The 23,100-nt window shown below is 44.2% G+C and overlaps 1 protein-coding gene across 8 annotated transcripts in view; it reads left to right on the forward strand.

The window, feature by feature from the left end:
• Positions 1–23,100, forward strand: part of LOC311234894 (E3 ubiquitin/ISG15 ligase TRIM25-like) — a 51,947-nt gene that overhangs the window by 10,892 nt on the left and 17,955 nt on the right. For all 8 annotated transcript variants that reach the window (XM_084322161.1, XM_084322160.1, XM_084322166.1 and 5 more), the window contains 2 exons: positions 8,927–9,022; positions 22,633–22,866. In XM_084322161.1, coding sequence (XP_084178287.1) covers positions 8,927–9,022; positions 22,633–22,866 — 330 coding nt within the window. The remainder of the gene's footprint in view (positions 1–8,926; positions 9,023–22,632; positions 22,867–23,100) is intronic.

Here is a 23,100-nt window from a genome sequence, read left to right on the forward strand (position 1 = left end):
GACAACAGGGTCAAACCCAAACAGACCAGGTTCTATCAAATGTCATGGCAAGGCAGAACGACATTGCAGATATACTTGTCTCACAGCAGAATCTGGCGCTACTCCCAACCAGGGAGATTCCCATGTTTAACGGAGATCCTATGAACTTTAGGTCATTCATGCGAGCCTTCGAGTATGGCATAGAAAATAGAACCACCAGCGAGCAAGATAGACTCTACTTTTTAGAACAATACACCACAGGGCAACCTAAAGATCTTGTGAGGAGCTGCCTACACATGCATCCACAGGATGGATATGTGGAAGCCAAAAGACTACTTAAAGAGAATTTCGGTGATGAAATAAGGATAACTAATGCTTATATAAAGAAGGCCTTGGACTGGTCCAGCATCAAACCGGAGGATAGTCAGGCTTTGCGCGCCTACGCCCTCTACCTGAGAGGATGCAGTAATGCAATGCAGGAGCTCCACTATATGGATGAGCTGGACAATTCAATCTAACCTACGACTGATCTTATCCAAGATACCCTTTAGGATCAGAGAAAGGTGGAGGTCAACAGCCTACGACATCCAGGAGCGCACTGGGCAAAGAGCCAAATTCAAGGACCTTGTGGCTTACCTGGAAAAACAAGCCAAAATGGCCTCCGACCCATTGTTCGGTGATATTCAAGACTATGGTACTGACAGAGCTGCCCCAAGGTACCTCAAGACGGCAGCCTCTGGATGGCAAGCACGAGCAGGAGCATCAGCCGCACCAGTTAAAGAGAGAAAGGAGAGAAGCAGCTTTGCCACGACAGTGACACCGGCCACAAACATACCGTCAACCGTCGGTAATGTAGGATGCAAGGCAGATGGCTCTGTGGCTTTTAGAACTCCTTGCTTGTACTGTGCAGGCGATCACTCACTTGAAGCCTGCAGGAGGATAAGAGCTCAGAAACATCTAGACAAAATAGAGTTCTTAAAGGTGAAAGGACTTTGTTTTGGTTGTCTCACCAAGGGACATCTCAGTAGGCACTGTAGCCAGCGGATGAGGTGTCAGCATTGCCAGAAAGAACACCTGACTCTGCTACACATAGAGACAAATGACCAAGAAGGACCAGGCCATCAAAAGGGAACAGTCAGGTCTACGACATGGAAGGTGAAAACACCTCAACAGGTGAGGACACCAACCGTGACCAAGAAAACTGTGGGTAGTGCTCTGGTGAGGCTGGGTGAAGATAATGGGGCCGGTAAGGACTGTGCCTTAGCCATCGTGCCAGTTAAGGTGAAACAAGCTGACGGAAGTAGGTATATAACTACATATGCCTTCCTGGACCATGGCAGCTCGGCATCCTTTTGCACAGAGAGCCTCATGAGGAAGCTGAATGCTAAGGGCCGGAAAACCTCAATTCTCCTTACAACCATGGCACAAGAGAAACCAGTCCCGGCATATGAGATATCAGGCCTGGAGGTAGGCAACATCGATGACGACACATTTCTTGCACTGCCTACAATTTACACGCAACCAGCCATCCCTGTGTCAAAGGAAAACATCCTTACTCAAGAGGAATTGAAAAGATGGCCCTACCTGAAAGATGTTCACACCACTCAGATTGATGCAGAGGTGGAACTTCTGATTGGAGTCAATACCCCAAGAGCCATGGAACCTTGGCAGGTCATAAACAGTCAGGACGACGGGCCATATGCGGTGAGGACACTCTTGGGATGGGCGGTTTGTGGTCCACTTAACATCAACGCGGTGGATGAGATGGGAAGACCCAAAGCCACAGCAAATAGAATATCAATCGCGAAACTGGAGGACCTGCTTGTGGAACAATACAATCAGGACTTTTCTGAAAAGCACCATGATGAGCAGAATGAGCCATCGGTAGAGGACAAAAAGTTCATAAAAATCGCCACCAGTTCAATAACCTTAAAAGATGGTCATTATCACTTGCCACTCCCCTTTCGAAAGGGAGATGTGATGATGCCCAACAACAGACAGGTGGCGACACAACGAGCCATAGGCCTGCAAAAGAAGCTCAGGAAGAATGAGGAGTACCATGCAGAGTACAAAAGCTTCATGGAAGAGGTAATCAGCCAGGACTATGCAGAGAAGGTACCTCTTCAAGAGCTAAGCAAAAAAGATGGCCATGTCTGGTACATACCCCATCACGGGGTGTATCACAAAAGAAAGAAGAAATTACGAGTGGTGTTTGATTGCACATCATCATTCCAAGGCACATCACTCAATGATGAACTGCTTCAGGGTCCAGACCTGACAAACACACTAATAGGAGTGTTGTTAAGATTCCGTCAAGACCAAGTAGCCTTCATGGCAGACATACAAGGAATGTTCCATCAGGTCAGAGTCCATCCAGATCACATTGACTTTCTCCGATTCTTATGGTGGCCAGATGGCTATCACCCGGCCGCTGGAAGAGTACAGGATGAAGGTACACCTGTTCGGTGCCGTATCTTCACCTAGTTGTTCCAACTTTGCTCTGAGACACAGCGGAGGATAACAGTGATCATTACGGCCAAGAAGTCACCGATACCATCAGGTCTAACTTTTACGTTGATGACTGCCTGAAGTCGGTGGAGACAGTGAGCCAAGCCGTCAAGTTGACAGAAGGACTCAGAGAAGCATGTGCAAGAGGTGGATTCAGACTCACCAAATGGGTGAGCAACAGTAAAGAGGTGCTGGCTAGCCTCCCTGAAGAGGACAAGGCCAAGCAGAACGTTGAGTTGGATCTTGATTGCGAGAAACCACTCACTGAACGGGCTCTAGGCATCCAATGGAACCTTGAAAGTGACACATTCAATTTCCGAGTTACTATCAGGAATCGACCCCTAACCAGGAGAGGCATTCTTTCCATTGTATGTTCCATGTATGACCCACTTGGTTTCCTAGCTCCTTATGTGCTCACGGCAAAAATGATTCTTCAAGAGCTCTGCAGGAACAAGTGCGGATGGGATACAGATATCCCGGAGCCACTGGCAAAACGGTGGAAAGAGTGGTTTTCAGACCTGGACAAGCTGTCAGAGCTCAGGATAAACAGGTGCATGAAACCCGCCGGTTTTGGGAAACTGGAAGCTGTTCAACTCCACCACTTCTGCGATGCAAGCGAATCAGGATACGGCACAGTGAGTTACGCAAGGTACACAAATGACCAGGGCAAGATACACACGGCATTTGTGATGGGAAAAGCAAGGGTAGCCCCTCTGAAACAAGTAACAATCCCTCGGATGGAACTTGCCGCAGCTACTCTGGCTTCCCGTATGGACAGAATGCTCAGAAAAGAGCTACACCTGACACTGAAAGAGTCGGTACTATGGACAGACAGCCAGACAGTCCTAAAATATGTCTACAATGAGAAAAGACGATTTCGGACATTTGTGGCCAATCGCCTCGCCATTATTCAGGACCTCACCACGGCATCTCAATGGAGGTACGTGAGCTCGAAGGAGAACCCTGCAGATGAGGCATCAAGAGGTTTGGATGCTGACAGGATGCTCAGGTCAAAGCAATGGTTCAGTGGCCCAGAATTCCTACAGAAGGGAGAGGAGCACTGGCCGAATAGACCAGAGGAATTATATGGTTCGGTGCACCAAGATGACCCAGAAGTCAAGAAAGAGGTCTTTGTAAGTAGTGTTACGGTAGAAGAGGCGAACCCGACAAGTCAGCTGATTGGGCACTACTCAACCTGGAATAGGTTGACAAGAGCAGCTGCGTGGTTCCTAAGACTAAAACGACTACTTCGAGCCAGGCTCCAAAAGAAGGAGCCAGGCCCTAGCATGGATCAAGCCTCCACCGACTCCATAGTGCAAACTAGCCTGTCAGTAGAGGAACTGACTAAGGCCAGGCATGCGCTCATACGCTACTCTCAAGAGCAGCACTTCAAGGACGAGATAACATCCCTCAGGAAGGGAAAATCTGTGAAGCTATCCAGCTCCATTTTAAGACTGGATCCTCTCCTGGATGATGGATTGCTGAGAGTGGGAGGTAGGCTGAACAAAATGGCCATGCCAGTGGAAGAGAAACACCCACTGATCCTGCCCAAACACACTCGCATATCAGGCTTGATTGTGAGGCAGATCCATGAACAACTGCAACACTCTGGGAGAGGACACACCCTTTCCAGGCTAAGGGAGCGATACTGGCTACCCTGCGCTAATTCCATGACCAGGAAGGTCATTAGGGAGTGTGTAGTCTGTAGACGTGTACTAGCCAAGCCTGGTGTACAGAAAATGTCAGACCTACCCGTGGATCGGATAACGCCGGACCTCCCACCTTTTACTCATGTGGGTATTGATTATTTCGGCCCCATAGAGGTAAAGAGAGCACGGAGTACCGTCAAGAGATGGGGTGTCATTTTTACTTGCCTAGTGACACGGGCCGTTCATCTTGACGTAGCACACTTCCTCGACACTGCATCCTGTATAAACGCCATCAGAAGATTCATTTGCAGACGGGGTCCAGTACGCTCCATAAGGACGGATCAAGGGACCAATTTCGTTGGTGCCCAGAGAGAGCTAAACCAGGCCCTCAAGCAGCTGGACCAAACTAAAATTAGCACCATAATGGCGGACTCTGGAGTAAAGTGGATTTTCAATCCCCCCTCTGCGGCCCACTTCGGTGGGGTATGGGAGAGGTTGATCAAGTCGACAAAAAGGATCCTCCAGTCGGTCCTGAAGGAACAAAAGGTGGATGATGAGACTCTCCTCACAGCACTGTGTGAGGTGGAAGCCATTATGAACGATCGCCCACTTACCACGGTGTCCAACGACCCCAAAGATTTAGAACCCCTTACACCAAACCACCTACTCCTCTTGAAGGGACAACCTGTTATGCCTCCAGGTGTATTTGAGAAGGAGGATATGTACACCCGCAGAAGGTGGAAACAGGCACAATACCTGGCCGACATCTTCTGGAAACGCTGGGTGAGGGAGTGCTTGCCCATGATGCAGGAAAGATGTAAGTGGCAGACCCAGAAAGAGAACTTCGCCCCTGGTGACTTGGTGGTCATAGTGGACGACACAGGATCCTGGAAACCTTTCCGGATAACAAGGGCCTGGTACGAAGTGTCAGGGTGAAGACCAAGACCAATGTGCTACAGAGGCCAATCACGAAGCTTTGCCTACTACTGGAGTCAAAGGAGGATTGCCAGCTGTAATGAACACTCGCCCGACCATATTTTGTAATTGTGTAGGCACAATTAGGGGCCGGTGTAAAGGCCGAATGAGTGTTTTTTGTTATTTATTATTATTATTATTATTATTATTATTATTATTAGTATTATTATTATCATTATCATTATTTTTATCAATAGAAGGTTACAATTTATGGGAATGTAATGATTGAGGGGAATGTTATGATTGAGGGGAAGGTTATGATTCTGTGTAGCCTGTTGGGTGGACTCTGTGGCGCTGTGAGTGGATCACCTGCACCTGTCGGGTGATCGGGCACAGCGCAGCGGAGATCATTAGATAGGTGATAGGAATCAGCTGTTGGGCGGTAGCCGATGGGGAAACCATATGATTTTCTTACCGCTTCAGGACGCTTTCGGAAACTGTTTAGATTACACTTTAAGCAATTAGACCAGGTTATATGACGTTTTAGGATCACTGTGATCAACCCTCCCATGTAACCTACTTATTCTAATTAAATCGGGTCACCACATTGGTGTCTGATAACGGAGCTTAATGTGTGGAAAACTATTTCTTTGGACGTTGAGCGCGTATGGATTCACTCCCCGTCTACACCAAGAAGCGGCATTCTGGCATGTTGCCGCTACAGAGGGGGTTGGGTTAGGTGATGGACAGATAGGTTAGGTGATATGTGATAGAGCGGTAGCGTCTGCCCGACGGGAGGGGGACAAAGAGGCCTGCGGCATCATACTGCATAACCTAACAAGAGATGCAGGATGTTGCAATATGCTCTCAGTGCAGGCCTCCTCCCTTCCGGTCCAAAGATCAGCCTTCATGTTGACCTACTTCTAACGCAGTTATACAATAAAACATTCCCTTTTGCTCGGCATTCACAGGAGTCGGCACAAACAAAGTGCAATGGCCAAGCCTCACCCAGTGCGATCTCATCAACAGCCCAATTATTTTACTTGGCAACAGCTTTGGGCAATGATTATCATTTAGAAAATGTATATATAATATAAATTAGACATTTTGATTGATTGATTTTTATTTATCTCGAACCAACACACATAACTATCACAACAAATTTGATGAAAGCAAAAACAATATACATGCATACATAGGGATGGGAATCGAAAACCGGTTCCCGTTGATGCCTGGAACCGTGTGGCTCCCGTGACTTTCGATTCCCTTATCGCTGCCTACAGTTGCGCAATAATGTTAGCCGTTAGCATGTAGCCATGGCAGACTCTATTTGATTCCTTAATGGCTCGAAATTGCCTGGGTTTTGGTAATATGCTCCCGAAATGCTCCTGCTGTTTGGCTACTTCTATGTGCAGTGAAAACTACTTGAATGCTTTAGAACCTAGTCATTGATTTAGATCAGGCTGAGCTAAAATTAGCCGCGGAGCTAACGTGAGCTAACGCTATTTAATCAAGCTCACAAAGAGAGATAAACAGCTGACAGCGGATAGTACAGGTACAAATACAATAAAACAGCAGGTGGGGGCTGTTGTGTAAACCTTGTACTCTTTAGTTCACATATAATGAGAGACGGAATGTTTGTTTACAAGACTGTAAGCCAGGAAGTACAGTGGTGCAACATACAAATGTGTCCGTGTAGCAACACAAGCCAATACCTTATAGGACAGGGGCCCGGGGAGCTCTCTCTCTCTGTGTGTGTGTGTGTGTGTGTGTGTGTGTGTGTGTGAGAGAGAGAGTGTGTGAGTGAGAGACAGAAGTCAGAGGAATAACAACCGGTTATTCAATAGATTAAATTAGTTTAAGAATAAAAAAATAAATACATTTTAAGAGAATCTCAAATACATTATTTTATTTAAGTGTAGGCTATAGTTAATGTTTTATTTTTTACAGTTTTTGTATTTTTCTGACATGGGGGCTCAACAATAAATGACAATCAGAAATGTCAAGTTGCATGTTATTCTAACCAGCTTAGACCCCTACGCTCTGCATCTTCTGGCCGCCTCAGACCTACTCCTATCCGAGCTCCGGGAGGGTCATCAAAGAGAAGTCGCCTATTCTCAGTCCTTGCCCCACAATGGTGGAATGAACTACCCACCCCAGTTAGGAGCCGAATCCCATCCAATCTTTCGCCGTCGACTAAAGACGCACTTCTTCAACCATTATCTGAATAAAAAAAAAAACATCTAACCCTAACTAACCGTACTGTCATGCACTTGTCCTAATAAACTAACCTACACTTTAGCACTCAACACTTTGATGAACATTGTTGCTCAGCTGATAGAGTTGTGCCCTTCCTGATGGCTTGTCGTACAGAACTTGTAAGTCGCTTTGGATAAAAGCGTCAGCTAAATGACTAAATGTAGTTCTGTTGCATTTTCAATTTATTTATTTAAATTATAAATTGATCAGGTATCGATAAGGGAATCGATAAAGAATCGAATCGATAAGCAGAATCGATAATGGAATCGTATCGATAAAATCCTATCAATTCCCATCCCTATGCATACATACATATATCTACATACATTACACACATACATACAAACACATACATATACACACAAACACACCCACACATACAAATAAAAAGAAAGAAACCAAAACATAGAATTTGGTTCGAGAAGGGTAGAAAGAATTAGTGCTTATCTAGTCCTGCCCCTTCCTTACATCACACAATTGACAGATTCTTGCTCTCTATCTATAGTGAAAAAAGTTGTAGAACGCGCTCACCTCACTAGACTTGACACTGGGTGCTGTAACCTCTGATATCATACATAACAATAGGGAAACAATGTCCAGGCACGCACTCCAGGTTTTTCAAATTTATTGGCAGCCTGAAATAAATCATATCATATCATGACGTTTCGGTGTGAACATATAGTAAATGATAAAAAAAACAGAAAAAACTGAGAAGAAAAGAAAGCAGTATTTGCAAGGAATAGAATGTCATAATCGTAAGTAACAGTACTACTCTAGATTTTCCTCTTCCATGTATTTGTTTAAGAATGTTTGTTTATAACGGCTTTTAAATGTTCTAATATTTTTACACATTTTTAACGTCTCATGCAGGCTGCTCCAAAGTGACACCCCACAGACCGAGATGCCCATTTGCTTCAAGGTCGTACGGACCCTAGGGTGTTTTAGGAGCAGTTTCCCTCTTAACCCGTAGATACCATCTCTGCCTGTGAACATGTACTGAATGTTACTAGGCACTGTATTATTGATTACTTTAAACATAATTTGCGCTGTTTTGAATTTAACCAGGTCAGTGAATTTCAAAGTTTGATTCTTTAAAAACAGAAGGTTAGTGTGAGGGAGTGAGGAGTTCATTTTGTGATGTGAACAGCGTGGCCAAAGGCCGCCAGCACGTCTCTTGTTTTCCAGTAACCAGCTAGTGTTACTCAGTTGTGTTTTGAGAAATCATGACATGACTGGTTGGGCAGTCAGAGTAAACGCTAGCGTTTTCTATTGGAAGCAACTTGTGTAGCTAAAGGCACATCAATCCCAATGAAAACCACAAACTGAAAGAAAGCACTTGTGACTCACACACCTCCTGAACAGACCACAAGAGACGATATAAAACATATGTATACATGCCATACCTCCTTCACTCATTGGGGGGACATATTTATTCCCAATTATATAGCATGTCGCGGACATTCTAGTTTGTTACTGTTTTCTCTCATCCGCCATGTTTAAACAAGATGCAATTACCTCTCATGGCCACAGGGTGCAAATCTTACACTAGATAAAGCTGTCGCTAGTGTAGCTTAGCTACAAACTAAAACTCTTCTTCCTACGTTGATTTGTTACAGAAACAGCTGGGGGGGAGTCTTTTCAAAGTCCAGGAGAGAGTCCAGGAGAGAGAGAAGCAGCTGAAAGCACTCAGACTGGCTGTGGAGACACTGAAGGTGAGGTCATATGAAACTGGACTTTGAAGAAGAAGTCTTTATTTGTAGCACATTGCTACATCGTCATGCAGCGAACACACACATGCGAGATGGGTGACACATCCTGTAGGACAGGGGTTCCCAAACCTTTCAGGCCGCGACCTCCAAATAACGGTGTCAGAGAGCCGCGACCCCCACTATTATAGGAGGTAATAAAAAAAAAGATTATAATTTTTTATTTTTTGTATCACTGTAGACGGCCACCATTTCTAAACAGACTTGCATAGTCCGTGGCAGGGTTTCCGTTAGAATTTTTTTTTGCAGGTCTGAGTGTCCGGTAGATTTCAATCTACCGGACAAATGGGATAAATTCCGGTCAGAGTTTATTGAGCTTAAAAACAATTTATAGACCTATATAAAGAATGACATCATCAAGGCATTTATAATATTTTAACTTAAAACTAGGCTACTTTTGCGTATCAGTCATTAATATATTCCAAATAAAATAAGTCCCTCGAGACTTCGTGCTGCTGCTGCCGACTTGAGGTGTCGGTGGGCAGTCTGCCCGACCTTAATAAACAGCAGTCTGTTATAATCACATTTTTATGAGCTAACTAATTCCGTTATATTGGACATTTGTATTAATTATATCAAGCGAAGAACTGAGAAATTTGGCACCGCTGTGTCAGCGCGAGCTGGCTGCTGATATATTTACGTGAAGCATGGAGCACTTGGAGCAGGCAGAGCAGAGCAGTGGTGTCAGCAGCGCCCCCACCCAACAGCTGAATTGCCAATGGCTGAATTGGAGTACTGCACCCTGCCAAGCCATGCTTCACGTAAATATATCAGCAGCCAGCTCGCGCTGACAGCAGGATGTCATTATTAGACCGGCTGCTTGGTGAGATTGTTTCGTTCATCGCATAGGCTATATAATTTTAGCCTATTTTAATACAATTCAAATAATCTAATTGTGTTTAGAGGGAATTATTTTCACCGGACATTATGACCGGAGAGATTAAATATGTCGGACTTCAACAGATTTTGCCAGTCAAATACCGGTAATTACCGGCTAACGGAAACGCTGGTCCGTGGGGCTGTTTGTAGAGCTAAATCTATACTTTATAGTATTGCTATCTGTCCATTCTCATTGTCAATTGAGACCATAAAGCGTCCCTTCAAAATGGCTTAAAGAAATACTTTTTTCATCAATACGTTCTCATTTTATAGCGTCTTGAATATAATCGTTATAAGGGATTTCGTCTGGGATATTTCCTGGAACGCGAGATACAGGGCTAATAGCTACTAACGTTAAATCCAATGGCATTTCGGATATACAGAAGCTACAGTTAAAACTCAAACTGTATATGATCGGTATGATGGTCCACCACGAATGCATGAAAGGGGGGGGGGGGGGGCAGGGGAGGTCGTTTCTGATTATTGATTACCAATAACCGCGTTAGCCTCATTCGCTGATCGGGTGGATGGCTATCATAACAAGCCCTGATCAGCATGTAATTTACGTGAAAAAGATCTTACCGTGGGCCGGTTGGATCCCCCAAAGCATTTCCCAGTTATCGATCGCCATCTGGTAGATCCATATGTCCATTGGCTGATGATATATTCCTTTACTGCATAGTGAATTCGGCGTCGCAAAAGGTATTCCAAGCTACAGGCTGCACATCCAGAATCCAGCTAACTGGAAACTCCATTGAGTAAAAAAAAAAAGAGTGCACCGTTCTGGGCACACTGCATTATCGAGACAGCGCCCCTAAGAGGATCTGGCCGGTAATTCACTTTTCAGAATTCGAAGAGGAGGGTAGATCTGCAGTGCAGCTCGGTGACATCTGGTAGATTATTACAATGGAATAAAAGCCAAAACAACCTTGCCACGGACATGTCTGTGCTTGGTCCTCAACCGTTGGATTCGAAACACGGATTTATCCGTGGTTGGCCCCGAAACGGTTAAATGCCAGTGTTTGTGATGGCATCACAAATTATTGTTAAAAAACAGGCTAGCATAATGTATGATTAGCAACAACACTGATTTTGATGGATTTTCAGTTTTTTTGTAATGTCAGATTGAAAAAAATACAATCTTTTATTCAACTTCAGCCCTGATCATAACACCACATTCATTTTATAATTCTAACCCTTTAACACAATGGGGGCCATTCGGGGCCGTCTAATATAATGGTAGAGGACCAGCAAATGTAAACAGACGTGGGGCTGTTTGTAGAGCTAAATCTATACTTTATAGTATTGCTATCTGTCCATTCTCATTGTCAATTGAGACCATAAACCGTCCCTTCAAAATGGCTTAAAGAAAAAAAATGCATCAATACGTTCTCATTTTATAGCGCCGTGAATATAAGCGTTATACCGAATTTGGTCTAGTATATTTCCTGGAAAGGCGAAATACAGGGCTAATAGCTACTACCGTTATATCCAATGGCATTAAAACTCGAACTGCATATGATCGATACGATCCTCAGGCATGTATTGCATGAAAGGGGGGGGGGGACGTCGTTTCGGGTTATTGATTGCCAATAGCTGTGTTCGTCTAACTAGCCACATCGCCCGATCGCCTGTTGAGTATCAAAACGGGGCCCGATTGGGCTGTAGTTTACGTGAAAAGGATCTTACCTGTGGCCGGTTGGATCCCCCAAAGCATTTCCCCATTATCGATCGCCATCTGGTAGATCGATATGTCCATTGGCTGATGATAAATCCTCTTATTGCACACTGAAATATGCTATCTAAAACGTGTTCCAAGGTACAGGATATAGAGATCGCTTCAGGGGAGTAGAAAACTACATTAGAGATCCAAAAAGAAGCAGACAACCTCTGCCACAGGGAACACTCTATTATCGCGATAGTGCCCCTAAGAGGATCTGGCCGGTATTGCACTTTAGCGAACTCAAAGAGTAGGGTACATCTGCAGTGCCGCTCGGCGACCTTGAATAGGTTATTAAAATGGAATAAACGCCAAAACAACTTGCCACGGACATCTCCGTCCTTCTGTCCACTAAGCATGGATTTGAAACACGGAGAAATACGTGGTCGGGCGCCAATGTGTTAAATGCCAGTGTGTGTGATGGCATATATTATTTGCAATATATCAAATGCAAAGTAGATTTTTCTGGGGGGGATTATTACAGGCTAGCATGTGGCAATGATTAGCAACAACAGTTTTTTGTAAGGGTCCCGCCTCCACCAATCACATGCGGCTCCCTTTGTGTGTGTGTGTGAGAGCAAGAGAGCGAGAGATGGTTCTCCAATTTGTGTGAGTTGCAGTGATCTCCTGGTTGTTCCCCACCTAGGTTATCTAACTATTGCGCTGCTGCAACTAGAAACACTGGCCTGGCCGCGTGAATATTTTAGGCAACCAACTTGTGTTTAGCGTTTCTCTGATTGGCCACTACGCCCATGTGACCACGGCAGCACGAGAGAGAGGCTGTCTATTGCCATTCTCTAAGACAAACTCTAACGCTCTCTGATTGGCCACTGACTGACGCTCTCTGATTGGCCACTGACATGTTTGCCCAATCGTGTGACGAGCTGTGTCTTTGCCCATTTCCGCGTCGAACAGCCTGCAAACTACCTGGCGTTCTATCGCCATGCTCTAAGACAAACTCTAACCTTAACCAACTTCGAAAGAGTGCCTAAGCTTAACCAGTGTAGAAACAGGCGTCGGCCAATCAGAGAGCGTCTGCCAGAAATGCGGCTAGGAAAAAAAAAATAACGCACCTGGCCTGCTTCTAAGTTCAGTGGCCTGACTTTTTTTTTAATAATCTGGCGACCCCCACTTTGGGAACCCCTGCTGTAGGACACGCATGCATTTTTTGGCATTCAGTCGTCGGGTAATGTGAAGGTTCCCGGTTCGATCCCAGCTCTTCCTGGAAGCATGCCGAAGTGTCCTTGAGCAAAACACAATGAGCCTCATTCACGAAGCAATATAAGAACTAGGGCTGTCCCCGACTAAGGAATTGGATAGTCGACTTTTATCGGCCGAAATTAGTCGACAATGAAAATATTTTTTTTGTGAAAAAAAAGTATAATTTTTTTATTTCTGATTGGCCACGACCCCCCGCCCCCTTTTGCCGCGAACGCGGCAGGCAAACGGCAGCGGTCCCAAATGAAATCCATCAGTGGAGGAAGTGGCAAAATGAAATCCATCAGTGGAGGCTGCATCAGTGGAGGACGCAGGCTGCTGACTGATTATGAAATTAATGAATGAAGCACGGAGCATAATGTATAATGTTATTTCGCGGCGTTTGTAACGTCATAACATCAGTGGAGGACGCAGGCTGCTGACTGATTATGAAATGAATGAATGAAGCACGGAGCATAATGTATAATGTTATTTCGCGGCGTTTGTAACGTCATAACATCAGTGGAGGATGCAGGCTGCTGACTGATTATGAAATGAATGAATGAAGCGCGGAGCATAATGTATAATTGAAGCGCGGGGCATAATGTATAATGTTATTTCGTAACGTCATAACATCAGTGGAGGCTGCTGACTGAACTAGAAACTGTACGCTGTAACGTTATTATGTTATTTCGCGTTTTTAACAACAAACTACCAGATTCACTCGTCACTGTACATCACTTCTGAAGTATAAACAAACTATACTGCTGTGACGATTTTGAATATCTTAACATGTATTTACGCCCATACATTTTTTTTTAGATGAATGATTGTGGATATAATATAGAAAACACATCATTATGATATTGTCACATGGCGTTGTCAGATGTGTAGAATTCACCTACTTACAATTATTTTCATATAAAATACAATGGTGAGTGAGAAATGTATCTCCAGTGATAAAACCCAGTGCTCTATGATACACAGCGTGGATGGGCTTTCAGAGGGAGAGGCATGCATGTACATAATTTCACCATAATCAAATACAGACATAATTGTGGATTATTGTACAATGGTCTTCTTACTGGCAGCAGAAAAGCATGCCGCGTCTCTCAGCGCGGATAAGGGCGTGTGCTAGGGCGGTCACGTGGCCGTGTGGCCAATCAGAGAAACGCTGAACGAAAAGCTGAACACAAGTTTGTTGCCTTTAATATTCACGCGGCCGGGAGGCCAGCGAGCAGTGCGTTGCAGTAGTCGAGGCGGGAGATGACTGTTGATTGGACGAGGAGTTGGGTGGCTTCTTTTGTCAGGAAGGGGCGGATCCTTCTGACGTTGCTCAGGAGGAATCTGCAGGTTCTGGTTGTCGCTGCGATGTGAGCAGAGAAGTTCAACTGGTCGTCGAGGACGACACCAAGGTTCTTGGCTGTCGGGGACGCGGTCACAGCTGCATTCTCGACTGTGATGGAAAGGTCGGTCAGGGGGGAGGATCACTAATTACTGATGAGTGACACCTGCAGCAAAAGGCCACATGTTTTTACAAACAATTTCCACAACACAATTTAGTCACACACTTCAAAATGATGTACACAGTATTATTCAGTTAAAAGATCCTACAGTGAAAAAGCTGGTTTTTAACAGAAAACTGTCACAAGTGCCCACTTAACTACAAAAGGCCACATGCACAAGGCCACACCTCCAGTTTCTGTCAGCTGGGTGAAACTAATTTACAAACAATTTCCACAACACAATTTAGTCACACACTTCAAAATGATGTACACAGTATTATTCAGTTAAAATATTCTACCCTCTCTGCTGTTTGTCATCAGAATGATTCCAACAGTGAAAAAGCTGGTTTTTAACACTATTTGGACCGGCCACGTATAAATACGTGTTTCGAATCCATGCGTTGTGGACCAGAGGCACGTATATAGCTGTGGCAAGTTGTTATTGTTTTATTCCATATTAATAACCGGATCAAGATCCCCGATCGACTCCCCGATCGACTCTGCAGATCTACCCTCGGCAACATGCAATACCGGCCAGATCCTCTTAGGGGCGCCATCGCTCCACTGCAGTATCATTGTGGGCGAATGGATTTTTTTTGTGTGCCTCCAACGGAGTATCATATTACTCTGATCCCAAAGCAACATCATGCACAGTGTATCACGTTTCGAATCGCAGATCTCACCATGGAATAAGGGGATTTATTATCAACCAATGGACATATCGATCTACCAGATGCCGATCGATAACGGGGAAATGCTGTAGGGTATCCCACGGGCTGACGGTAAGACCTTATTCACCTAAATTACAGCCGGATTAGACATTGTTGTGAGACTCAAGCATTCGATCAGTGAATGTGGCTACTTACACGGACACTCTATTGGTAATCAATAATACTAATCGCCGTTCCCCGCCGCCCCCCTTTCATCCATAGATGCTATGGGATAGTCCGGATCATAAGCAGTTTGTGTTATTTCATTAGCATATATACAACAGAAATGCCGTTGAATATAACGTTAGTAGCCTTTAGCTCTATAAGTAGCTTTCCAGAAAATATGAGACAAAATCTGCGATAAAGCTTATATTCACGGCGCTATAAAATGACAACCTATTGATGGATTTTCTTTTTCTTTAAGCCATTTTGAAGGGACGGTTTATGAACTCAAGTGACAATGAGAATGGACAGATAGCAATACTATAAAGTATAGATATAGCTCTACAAAGACACATCGGTTTGTTGACAAACCTTGTTCCTCTAGCACCATATTAGACGGTGCCGAACGGTCGTCAAAGTGTTAACAGAAAACTGTCACAAGTGCCCACTTAACTACAAAAGGCCACATGCACAAGGCCACGCCTCCAGTTTCTGTCAGCTGGGTGAAACTAATTTACAAACAATTTCCACAACACAATTTAGTCACACACTTCAAAATGATGTACACAGTATTATTCAGTTAAAAGATCCTACCCTCTCTGCTGTTTGTCATCAGAATGGGCTGTGGGGGGGGGGGGGTGCTTAATGTCTGAAGGAGTCGACTGAAGGCTTCTTGTCCTCTGTGGGGGGGGGGGGGGGGGGGTGCTTAATGTCTGAAGGAGTCGACTGAAGGCTTCTTGTCCTCTGCAAAAGCATGCAATTGGTCCACTGATGGATACATCTTGATATTTGTCTAGTCTAGTGTGTTCATTAGATGGGTGAAATCCTCTTTCAGTGCCTCTGTGCCTGTTTTCTTAGGCAGTTAGCCTCTGGTATGTGTGCCATTAGCCTTAGCCACGCTTCTAGGCCTCTTTTCTTTAGGAAAGAATGATAAATAAAAATTTAAAAAAATAATAATTCTTTTGCATTCGACTAATAGGGGTCAGCCCTAATAAGAACATATTTAGTTCTTAACTAGCATTTCTTCTTATTTTGTTCTCACCTGGGATTCAGCAATGTTTTGCGAGAGCACTCTTAATAAGAAACTCTTACCCAGATTCAAAAAATAATAGAAAAGCCTACCATTGGTCAATTGCTCCCAAATACGACTTTAAAATCCCAGTGTGTTGAGATAACAGACGGTTAAGCAAAAATATAAGAAAAATAATGAGAGTATTGGTGAATGAGGCCCAATGTGCCCAGAGATGGTGTAGTGGTTAGGACCCTACTCTGGAACCACATGTACCCCTGTTAGCCTGGGATCCAATCCTGCCAGAGCCTTCTTTCCTGTATCTGCCCTATTCTGCATCCCTCTCCACCATCTTACTGTCTACACAAAGAAAACATACTCTAAATAATAATAAATAATGGTTTTAATTAGTGATGCACGATATATCGGCCGGATATTTTTTTACACATCGGTATCGGTCCGATATCAAGATAGGGCCGATAAAATTAATAATATTTTTTTTCTTTTTACATGTTTTGGCCTTAAATAGTTAAAAAATATCAGTCATTTCTGAAAATAAGTTACAAAAGTAAAAAGATTATGCGTTTTGGAAAATAGCTCTTTATTTGATTATCATAAAAAAGTTTTTTCTATACAGAGATATCGACATCGGTAAATATCGGTATCGGCCAGAACAGCAATATTAATATCGGTTATCGGTATCGGCCACAATTTTCACATCGGTGCATCACTAGTTTTAATAAAGAAAAAGACACTGACGGAACCAACAAGCAGGTTAGCGCCTTCCATGTTAACCACAGCCTTCGGTGTGTGTAGGTGTGTGTGTGTAGGTGTGTGTGTGTAGGTGTGTGTGTGTTTGATTGAATACTTTATTGACAAGTTCAAGTTTCAAGTTTCTTTATTAGTTGTCATACAGAAGTACAGAATACTTTTATACAAAATGCTTCTTTCTGTTTCGCTCCAGACTGTGCTAGGCAAAAATGGATAATAAAATAAGTATAGCAAGTATAAAATAGAAGTCAAGTACGTAGACAAATGTTCAGTATATACATATATACAATGCTCTATGTAGAGTAGAAGTAACTGAGTTACCATACAATATACTATACAGTGCAAAGCAGAAGTGGGATGAGGTACAATTTAGGTACAATATAATTTACAGTAAGGTGTAATGAGGTATGGGTTGTAGTGCAAATTCTTTACCGATAAATATAAAGTGTGCTTAGGTGTACTAAAGTGCTTAAAGTGGGTGCTGCAGTGAGTTGTATGTTTAAAGTGAGTGTGTGCGTGTGGATGTGTGTGCTGTGAGTGCATTTGATGGTTGTTACATAGTGTTATTGTTCGTTGAGCATCCTGATGGCCTAGGGATAGAAGCTTCTTCTGAGTCTCTCTGTGCTTGCCATGAGACTCCTGTATCGCTTGCCTGACCGCAGCAGTTCAAAGAGGCAGTTGTTTGGGTGGCTCGAGTCTTTGATCATTCTCTTAGCCTTGCCCATGCACCGCTTGTTGTAAATGCCCTGGAGAGTGGGAAGCCCCCCTCCAATTGTGCGTTCGGCTGAGCGGGCCACTCTCTGTAGTCTGCTACGGTCTTGTGCGGTGCTATTCCCAAACCAGGAGGTGATATTGCCAGTCGGTATGCTCTCTATTGTGCATGAGTAGAAGTTCTTAAGGATCTTCTGACTGACTTGGAACTTCCTTAGGCGTCTGAGGAAGTAGAGGCATTGCTGTGCCTTCTTCACAACACTGTCAATGTGTGAGGTCCATGTCAAGTTAGGGCTGGGCGATAAAACGATAACGATAACTATCGCGATAAATTATTTCCTCGAAATAAACATGAAACGTGGTTGCAAAGTTTCGATATATCGATTTTCCAAGCTTGGCTCCCTTCAGCCTCGGCTCAGCACACTCACTAACAACAACCAACATTACGTGATGACGTGTTTACGCACAACAGCTAACGACCAATCAGTGAAGGAGATGGCCGAGAGCGAAGTATACCCGGAAGGAGGTAGGACTCACTCACTCAACAACAAGGCTTGCTAGGCTAATTAGCTTGCACGGTGATGTTTTATATATTTACGTGCCGAGTATGTGTGTGACGTGAATTCTGAGGCCACGTTTATAGTAGTGGGGGTATACAGTGGACGTCGTTTCAATATATTGTGGCGGAAGAGAGTATTTTAGTGTAATATTTAGCACATTGTCATGGAATACACCGCTTAGATACTACAGGCTTGCTAGGCTAATTAGCTTGCACGGCGATGTTTTATATATTTACGTGCCGAGTATGTGTGTGTTTTGAATTCTGAGGCCACGTTTATAGTAGTGTGGGGTATACAGTTCGTTTCAATATATTGTGGCGGAAGAGAGTATTTTAGTGTCATATTTATTATCATGAGATACTCCGCTTGTCGGCTAACTACTAACGTGCGCGGACTGATGACGACATCAACTCGACTTGAGACATTCGCAGCTGCATAAGAAGTTAATTAAACTTGACGGACATTATATCGATGATAATTATCGATATCGAATTATATGAAAATAATTTTATAATTTTATCTCGATAACGTTTTTGGTCATATCGCCCAGCCCTATGTCAAGTCCTCGGATATGTGGACTCCGAGGTACTTAAAACTGTTCACTCTCTCAACCGGTGCCCCGTCGATGCTGAGGGGGCTATATTCCCTGACCCCGATCTCCTAAAGTCCACAATCATCCTTTGTTTTGCTGACGTTCAGGGAGAGGCTGTTTTCCTGGCACCATCCCGCCAGGACCTTGACCTCTTCCAGGTAGGCCCTCTCGTCGTTTGCAGAGATCAGGCCCACCACTACTGTGTCGTCAGCAAATTTGATGATTGTGTTGTTGTTCCGCTGTGCCACACAGTCATGTGTGTACAGGGAGTAGAGGAGGGGACTCAGAACACAGCCCTGGGGGGCCCCTATGTTGAGAGTGATGGATGAGGAGGTGCAGTTGCCTGCTCTCACCACCTGGGGTCTGCCCGTCAGGAAGTCCAAGACTCACTGGCAGAGGTCATAGTTCAAGCCCAGGTCCCTGAGCTTGGCTATTAATTCGGAGGGGACTATGGTATTGAATGCTGAGCTGTAGTCGATGAACAGCATTCTCACATAGTTCCCCTGCCTCTTGTCCAGGTGTGATGCTGCTGTGTGCAGCACATTGGCTATGGCGTCCTCCGTGGACCTGTTGGGGCGGTATGCAAATTGCAGGTGGTCCAGGTTGATTGGGAGGGAGGAGCAGATGTAGCCCTTCACTAGCTTCTCAAAGCACTTCATGGCTATGGAGGTGAGAGCTACAGGGCGGTAGTCGTTGAGGCAAGCAGGCTTGGATTTTTTCGGTACAGGGATAATAGTGGACTTTTTCAGACAGGTGGGGATGACAGCCTGTTCCAATGACAGGTTAAATATGTCAGTGAATACCGGGGCCAGTTGGTCGGCACAGACTTTTAGGACGCGGCCGGGGATACCGTCCGGTCCTGCTGCCTTCCTGATATTCACTTTCTTGAAGGTCCTCCTCACCTCATGTTCTGTTAATCTGAACACTGCAGTGTCCCCCCCTCCATTGCAGTGGATTGTAGGCTGGTGCTGTTATTCCCAGCCTCAAACCTCGCATCGAAGGTATTGAGATCATTTGCTAGGGAGATGTCACTGTTCAGCTTGAGGGAGGTGCCTTTGTAATCTGTCATCGTTCTGAGGCCCTGCCACATAGCTCTAGAGTCAGCCTGTTCATATTGGAGTTCAATTTTATCCCTGTAGCGCCTCTTTGCTTCTTTCACTGCCCTTCTCACGTTGCATGTCGCCACCTTGTGGTCATTCATGTTGCCTGCCACAAGCCCGGCGTTGTAGGATGAGGTGCGCGCTTTCAGAGCCTCACGGACGGATTTGTCTACCCAGGGCTTTTGGTTTGGGTAAACTCTCATTGTGGTAGTGGGGATTGTTTCTTCCACCAAAGTACAAACAAAGTCCAGCACTGTCTCCGTGTAGTCATTAATGTTATCGGTGTTATCTCGGAACACACCCCAGTCTGTACATTCCAGTGCAGCCTGTAGCGTTTCCTCTGATCCCAGTCCATTTCTGCACCTCTCGCGAGACTACCGGCGCGCGTTTAAGACTTTGTTTATATTTTGGGAAGAGGAAGATAGCGTTATGATCAGATTTGCCGAAACCACTGGCAGAATGAGATTTGTAACCACACTTAAATTGCGAGTAACAATGGTCTAAAATATTACCGCCTCTGGTGTTACAAGTCACATGCTGGTAGAAGTCTGGCAATACTCTTCTCAGATTGGCGCTATTGAAATCACCCACAACCACAATAGCGGCGTCAACATTCGCTGCTTGGATTCTATTTACCTCGTCATGGAGTTTGGAGAGCGCGTCGCCTGTGTTTGCTTGTGGTGGAATATACACTCTGATCAAGACGATCGACGTTAACTCTCGGGAGAAAGAAAGGCCGGCACTTGATGGATATATACTCCAGGTTGGGGGAGCAGTGGTTCGAAAGCTCCTTCACGTTGCTTGGATCGCTCCAATTGTTGTTCAACATGAAGGCTATTCCACCACCCCGCTGTTTTCCGGATTCTGCTGTCCGATCCTTGCGGTGGATGAAGAAGTGATCGGCCGGTTGATTAGCGTGGTCTGGGACGTCCGGCGTCAACCACATCTCGATGAAGCAGAGAACATTACAGTCTCTAACGTCTCTTTGGAATTGAATCCTTGCTCTGATGTCGTCCAGTTTATTGTCTATTGATTGTACATTGGCTAGCAATATGCTGGGCAGTGGCGTTCTGTGCCGCCTGGCTCGCAGTCTGTTTCGGACACCAGCTCTCCTTCCTCGTCGCCTGGTTCCTTTGTTGTTCCGTGAGCCGAGGTCTGGTCCTGATGTTCTCAAGATCTCAGCAGGCCATTGTTGTTGTTCGGAGAGCTGATCCAGAGAGCAATCCAGTTGGTAAGTTTCCCGTAATCCAATGTCTATGAGTGACACAACAGTAGGACAACATTTGAAGAATAACAGTGTCATAACGCTGGTCAAATGGATAAAACACAATAAAGCCATGGCTTGTTTCCATTGTGGTCCATTTACATGGAACATAAAAAGGCACAAAAACACGAATGGACATGTACACAGACAGGACACCCTAAAAGTAAGTACAAAAACACCTAACCTGAAAACTCATACAGTAATCTAATGTTAAAAGAAATGTAAAAAACCGCAAACACTTAAAAGCAACTCATGATAAAGAGATAAAAACCAAATTGTGATAAGAGATTAAAAAAAAAAAAAAGTGCAAGCGTAGTCAAAGTGACACTGAATGAGGCTCCAGCTAGGGTCCTCAGAGCGTTCCTATTTATAAAAGAGGAAATTCTAAATAAAAATGTTTTTTTTATTAACCTTAGTAATCCTTTTTTGTGCCATTTTATCATTAGAAAGTTTGTTTAAAACAGGGGTCTCAAACTCAATTTACCTGGGGGCCGCTGGAGGTAGAGTCTGGGTGAGGCTGGGCCGCATCAAATATTCCACACAAAAAGGGTTTCAAGTATTTTTTTTTATTTTTATGGAAATGTATGGTTGAAACATGAAAACGTTCAAACGCACACACACTAATAAGCATTGGAGGCTTTTAACCAGGGCCAGACTGGGGAAATCATTCAGGCCAGGAAATATAGTGCGAAATATAGCCCCAGTCAGGCCACTTTTTAAGCGGGGGGTCCCCCACCAGGAGATTTTGTGTTACAAAGACTTAATTTCCTGCATTCTGGTGCAGGAATTGTTTTATTTGTACCCTTTCTGATGACATGACTGAAAAAAAAAAAAAAAAAGGATTTTTATTATTTATCATCTGGGGGGCCGCAAAATATCATCCAGCGGGCCGCAATTGGCCCGCGGGCCGCGAGTTTGAGACCCCTGGTTTAAAATAAAGCCCAGATAGGTGACCTCCTCTTTATCCTCAATAATGCTCTTGAGGATAAAGTGTGTGTGTGTATGTGAGTGAATGTTCAAGTTCAAATTTGTTTATTATTTGTCATAGTAAAATACAGAATGCTTTAAATTAAATGCTTTTTTCTGTATGAGCCCCTGAGAGTGTGCTTCATACAGTAATAGATAAAAAATTTTAAATAAGTAAAAAGTATGTAGAATAAAGTAGTGTTCAGTCAATATACATACCGTATATACAATACAGAGTAAAATGAGTAACAGTGAGGTACAATGCAGAAATGGAATGATGTACAAAACTTAGGGTAAGGTGCAATGAGGTATGAATTGTAGTGCAAATCTCTTTGAATGTGAAGTTGTAAAGCTCTTTAGAAGAACGTGCTATAAAAGTGCAGTCCATTCATGTCTTTGTGTCTTAACAGAGTTCTGCCCAGACAGCAGTGAAGGCCAGTGATAAGATCTTCTCTGAGATGATCCGCTCCATACAGACGAGGCGCAAGGAGGTGAAGGCCCTGATCGGAGCCCAGGAGAAGACTGCAGTCAGTCAGGCTGAAGGGCTCCTGAAGCAACTGGAACAGGAGCTAGAGGAGCTGAGGAGGAGAGGGGTGGAGCTGGAGCAGCTGGAGCACACTGACGACCACATCCATTTCATTCAGGTTCACTAGATGTTAATATATTCTATTCCTTTTATATTTAAACCATATAGATCTACTTTAAAATGTCTGTTTCTGCCCATGTACTATTTGCAGTAGTAAAGTCAATAGAAATGTACGGTGAATCACTAGTATCCCTGTGGTTTTACCAAAGAAATACTATGTATATAGTTATTTCTATAGTGATTCACTATAGTATTTCTACAGCCATTTGTACATCTGGGAGAAAAAAAGAAA

This window comes from Notolepis coatsorum (assembly GCF_963971535.1).
Source record: "Notolepis coatsorum genome assembly, chromosome: 9".
NCBI classification, from domain to species: domain Eukaryota; kingdom Metazoa; phylum Chordata; class Actinopteri; order Aulopiformes; family Paralepididae; genus Notolepis; species Notolepis coatsorum.